The 6,025-nt window shown below is 46.3% G+C and overlaps 1 protein-coding gene across 1 annotated transcript; it reads right to left on the minus strand.

Moving 5' to 3' along the window:
* Positions 1 to 274: 274 nt before the first annotated feature.
* Positions 275 to 5,574, minus strand: GRPEL2 (GrpE-like 2, mitochondrial (E. coli)). Its single transcript, XM_010150501.1, has 4 exons — positions 5,495 to 5,574; positions 3,452 to 3,620; positions 2,560 to 2,641; positions 275 to 805 (listed from the first exon to the last, which is right to left on the minus strand). The coding sequence occupies exons 1-4, from the start codon at positions 5,572 to 5,574 to the stop codon at positions 450 to 452; spliced, it is 687 nt and encodes a 228-aa protein (XP_010148803.1). The 3' UTR covers positions 275 to 449.
* Between the last annotated feature and the right edge of the window lie 451 nt (positions 5,575 to 6,025).

Here is a 6,025-nt window from a genome sequence, read left to right on the forward strand (position 1 = left end):
TAAGTATTATTATATTCCCTTACTACAGATCCGGAAACGGAGGCAGCAAAGTTACTTTCCTGAAGGCCACTGCAGAGGTGTCTCGGAGATGGAACCAGCAGACAAGATTCCTTAGCTCTCAGAGAATTTCCCTTTCTCTACAGTATCTCCCCTCTTCCCCATACACGAGTTTTAATGGAGAAATGAGCGACGGAGAAAGGGGCTACAGTGCCACGTTTCTGACAAACAGCATGACTCCTAGTACTACTCCACGTACTCCAAAAAGGATTATTAAATACACAAGTACCTTAGAATTAATGGCAAAATGCCTGCACACATTATAAAGAAGCCAACATACAATACAAACCTAGCTCAATAAATAAGTAAAGACATGCAGCTGCAGTTGTGACTGAGCGCTCAGGGGTCCCCTCAGCTCAGTATGGTCCCAGAAACCAACGGGTTATCCCACGTCATTCCTGCGACTCCACCGCCACGCCAACGAGCGCGTGTCTGATCGTGCGGCCGTGGAGTTTATAGCCATCCTGAGTCACCAGTGCTATCGTGCCCGGCTGCAGCCCCTCGGCTGGTACATGGCAGACTATTTCATGGTCATACGGATCGTATTTGCCACCAACGGGGTTCATCTTCTGAAGGCCGTGTTTGGCAAACACACTTTGCAATTTGGCCTCTAAGAGAGAGAGGCCTTCATAGATCTTCTTCAGGGTTGGATTTGGATTACTAGGCTCCGTTTCTTCTGCAGCACTCTCGGCAGTCTTCTCCAAGATATCTGCTACCTCCACAAGGTCCCTGCAGAAACTCTGGATCCCTAGGGGCACACAGAAGCAACAAGTAAATGAAGGGCAGTTTACAGAACATACAGAGCTGCAGTATCAGTGACAGGCACAAAGTCACAGCAGTTTGAAAGCACCTTCAAAGCTGCTAATAGATTTGAACTCTTACTGTAGTGAGAGCAGACAGTGTCCTCTGCATCCTGCAGCCAAAGCTTTAGCATTACATGGGTGGTAATCTAAAGACTCCCCAAATCAAGGCACACGGGGGGAAGGTGCATCTATACACATTAACATAAATCTGTATATGGTATACCTGACAAAGCTGAGCATTAGTATTTCACTCCAAGAAGTTCTTGCAACAAAGACTTGCCATGCAGGACACTTCCACACCCCCTCATACAGTCCCACAGACGTAAGGACACTTCCACACCCCCTCTGTCCCACAGACAGAGCCAAGCAGCTCACACAAACGCATGTGCACACGGGGAACAAACACAATGGGGGAAGCGAAAATTAAATGTGCCCATTCAGAAGAACATCTGGAGTTTTATCTGTAAGTTAAAACTACGGTGAAAGGACTGGACAAAACGGTCCGTGGGCTGGTCATGCAGTCTTTTTCATTTAGAAAAATGGGTTTAACTTGTATGCGTTTCCAGAAGTGCTGTATTACACTGTGCAGAAATTTCAGGAAAACCGGCTTGTGCTAGACAGATGCCATAACTAACTTACTGGAAAGACACATTAGGAAAAGAGAGAAAGAGAAACAATGGTTTGGTGCAGTTGTGCACACATGTTTAAACATGCACAGAATGAAAAAGCATGAAGGAGAAGCAACAACAGAACAGACAAAAGCAGACCGATTGCCAACCATTTCCTCTTGCACCAGAGGAAACGCTCTACAGACCCCTGTGCCTCACTCCACAAGCAACTGCGAATAAAACCCCCTCATTTCTCTTCAAATCCGAAGCATAACGTATCTGGAATTCAAAGAGCTAGGAAAAAACCCCAACCACCTCAAAACCAACCATGCTGGGTATCCCAGAACTCAACAGCCATTTTACCAATGGGTAGAATGGTAAGAAAAATACAGCAGTTTTAACTACAAAGCTACTGGAATTAACTCACAAACAGTGCCCTCCCCCACGATTCATGCATTATGGAGAATAACAGCTTCTCATTCTCGGAGACAGTGCTGCCAGAGCGCAAGGATTAAATGGAGTTTTCTTCCCCCTTCACCTGCCTCTGTTGCCAAAGCTAACAATACAGCTCACTTCACTGATGCTAAAATATTTCTTACAGAAGTTTTAAACAACATCTGATATAGGAATTGACAACCTTTGATCCTCTTAGGATCCTTTTAGGATCTACCTAGAAGAGGTAGATCTCTAGAGCAGGAGAGAAGAGGCTGCTAACGTAGTAAAGGAGGTCACAACCTGACGACGCAGCTGAGAGTATGAAATACACCCTGCCAGAGCCAATTCTTGGCGTACAGAAGAGCCTGTAATTTCAACCAAGTCAGCAGAACCACTCTCAACTGCACTGGACCTATTTTAATTAATATAAATTAAAAAACAACAAAACCCCACAAAACAGTCACTGAGGTAAACCTGACAGGACACAGCTGGACATACAGAAAAAATAGCAGGCCCAGACACTAAGAGTCCAGGCCAAGCAACACACCGGACTCCACAACGAACAAGTGCAGGATGTGGGGAGAGAAAAGCTGTTGATCAGCATTTTACGCAGACAAGCCACTGCAGCAAACACAGCTCTGCCTCACTTTGCTTACCAAAGAGCTTGGCATCTTCCACAAACTTCTGCGTTCTCCTCCGGACATTCTCGGAATCTGCCAAGGCTTTCCGGTATCGCTCCTGTAATCACAACAGCAAGAGAAGATTCAAACCAGGAGGTAAAACCCATTTCCTGACAGTTACTGACCCCTTAGAAACGCTTTAAAAAGAGCCCAGTTCACGGTCGGAAGGTTGTGCTGGGGTCTTGCATTTTCACTCCGTGCAAACCCAAGTCCCTCTCCTATTGATTAAGCAGCACATCTGCAACTCCCTCCAAAGACCCAAGCGAAGGCCAGAGCATTCAGCGTGCAGCTCAATCTAACACCGCACTGTCAGGCTGCTGCTTTCTGCATGACTCACTGCGGCTACCAGACACTCCTTTCTCTAGCAGGCAAACTGGCCGTCTCTACAACAGACCTGCACACAACGGATTTATCGCTTGGTGCAGCAGTATTCTCGGGGCGATTATCTCCAGAACTGCTTGGTAGTGCAGTATTTAATCCTCCTCTTCTTGTTCTTCAAAGTCCCTATAACATGATCCCTACCATTTCCACCACATCACTGTCAATGAAGAGGACTTTCCCTCTCTGACACAGTATGTGGTGCTAATCAGGACAAAGCCACTGCCATTCCCTCTGTGCAGTGCTGTGAAACAATCTCCAACATAGTTTTGCCTGCCAGGATAACTACCACTGCCTTGCTCCTAGGTACTACTGACAGATGGTGTTTCTGGGGAAGGCAGGCTGTACTTTCACAGGACACCCTCTCACACTTAGAGCACACTGATGTGTGCGTGTTATACAGCTGACAGAAGCAGCTAGGGCTGAAAGAGAAGACCTAGTCAAGGGGATTGAATGAAAGACATCATGATGCCACTACCAGCATACTCACAGTTAAATCCCGGACTTGTTCTTCCAATTTGATAGCTTTGTGCTCTAGGGCACAGTCAGAAAGAGGATGCTTGGGTTCATCACGGGGATCTTCTGGGCCACATTCATCTCCTGTACTTCTCTGCTGAGCAGCAGTGCTGAACACACAGGGGGACACCCTGAAATACAAACTAGTGACAAAGAAAGAAAGTTAAGCAAGAACAGGGTGAAAAAGAATTCTAGTTTAGTGTCCATACTAAAAGCAGACTCTCTTAAAAAAGGTATATAGGATTCCAGATAAAACGCTAGCTCTTTTCTGAAAATATGGACAACTAGTACAGAAACACAAAGAGACAGATTTCTTTTGTTTTAGACTCACATGTCACTACAGAGGCTGTACACCATTTCTTTGACACATCCTGAAAGACTCACATTTTCACTGGAGAACAAGTTGTAGGTTGTATTTTCGCTGCCCTCCCAGTAACAGGTGGTCAACACCGGATGACAAACTTCAGAAACAATTTTGCAAGGTGGTCTTGAAAGGGAGGCAGGCAGTACAAAGCTGTTTTTACAGTTATTAAAAAAAAAAACCAAACCCAAATGTTCTGAGCAAAATTCAGTAAGATCTGCAAACCCATGGCATTTAATAATGTAAGCAGGCAGAGCAGAGCCTGCTACCTGAGACGGTACGGTGAGCGCAAAAGGGCAAGTCGCACCAGTGGCGACTGTGGAACAGTAGGACTGTGGAGTAGCTCAACAAGCAAGGAAAGATGTACACGTCTCAACCTGCTGGCTGACGGAGCATGCAATTCTGAGGTGCTTTGACCCGTTTCTCTGCCTGGGCGCAAACAGACACAGTATTTGGTACAGTCAGTTTTCCTCCTTTTGAGTGAAAAGGAGGGGAGGTTGAACCTTGTGCCAATCAGTTGTTCTGACAAAGTAGCAGCGGCTAGACTGGACCCAGCTTTCCTGTCCGCCGCACAAAGAGCAGCTAAGAAACCAAAGAGAACTGTTGGAGACATGACCAAGTACTGTGCAGCCCAGATATTCCGAGGCCTTCCGACAGAACCTTCACGGCACTGTTAGCTGTGTCTGGAAAAGGGACTGAACATGCCAACTGCAAACTGTCCGTAATATTCTCCAACAGTTCTAGCACTTCAGCTATTTTTATCCCTACTGGCAATGAAAGAGTCCCAAAGGGGAAAAAAAAACCCAAACAAACCAAATCCAAGCCTCAAGCGCTGAAGCCTACCTTATTTCCAATGACTTCTTCATCCTAAGTATGCTTTTCAACTAAAAAGCACACTTGCCGGTGGCTCGCGTGGGTCCAACTGGTGGAGCTCATGCAGGAGGCTGACCCCACAACTTGCAGATGAAATGATGAAACAACTGAAGAGTCAGGTAATTGGATTGAGCTGTAGGAACACCGCCTTGGTGCTCAGCAGCCTATTCTATACTGTACCAATCTCACACATTCCCCAAAAACTAGATAATAGAAGTCTGGCTGAAAACCATTTGGTCAAAAGATGATCAAAACCAGCATGCTCGACACTTTGAAAAGTAACAAAAATATTTTTTACTTCATTCTATTCTCTTCCAGGAAGCCCTTTGCCTGCAGTAACAATGCTGTCACTCTAAGAGCAAACCCAAGTGTTTTCACTCCCCTCCCTACCCCACCTGGTTTTACAAACAGACCTACATAGGACCCATTCCTTCCAGCATGAGGCCTCAGCCCACCTCCCTCTCACACCTTACACCCAGAACAGTCTACAGAACTTCCAAACCAGCTCCATTCAGGAAATGGTTTAGTATGTGCTTAACAAGGAAGGATGTCTTGTCTTGAGAACACCTAGGGTCTTCTGCTGGGCCAGGCTATCAACATCCCCTTTAACAGAGGGGTTTTGCATATACTAAGTGCACATGGCACAGAAACCACTGCACTGGCACCGACTCGAACTCCTGTGCCTATACAGCACCCCTCAGCACTGCACACAGATGCTGATTTAATCCCAGAATCAATGCAGCGAGTTCGCCTTCCCAGGCCTGCACCATGAAGCTTTCCTACTTTTCAGCCAGGCTATATTGCTCAGGTACAACGTCGAAGAAGTGCATGGCTTTTGGTTCTGGGTCTATCAAATCGGTCATGAGACCTAAGTGCTGTTCAGCAACCCAGCTAAGCTGAGCTTACAGCAGCAACTGGAAGGGATGGGTTTGCTCCCCTCATTCCAGCACCGCCAACCGTGCAGAATGAGGGTTCAGGGAGTTAAAACCAGCCAAAAATTAACCCTGCAAAACTGATTTTTTTTTTTTTTCTGTGTCCCTGAATCGGTTTGGTGACAGATCAGACGAGCACGAGTGCTAGTACAAAAGAGAAGACAAACAGGTGAAGCCTGGTGAGATGTGGGAAGAAGAATACCAGGAAGGGGTGTCCCTCTCTGGGTGGCAGCCAGGGCTTTGACCGGTTCAGCTCTAAGACCAAAGCACAGTTTAAGAGATTTGTATCTGCCCAAGGACCACCAAACATCTCCTACTACTCCCTGCTTAGCAGCCCAAATGTTTCCTCATTTTATCTTTAAGACAAGGTTGCTACATGTCT

This window comes from Eurypyga helias, unplaced genomic scaffold, assembly GCF_000690775.1.
Source record: "Eurypyga helias isolate BGI_N326 unplaced genomic scaffold, ASM69077v1 scaffold40760, whole genome shotgun sequence".
In the NCBI taxonomy this organism is placed as follows: domain Eukaryota; kingdom Metazoa; phylum Chordata; class Aves; order Eurypygiformes; family Eurypygidae; genus Eurypyga; species Eurypyga helias.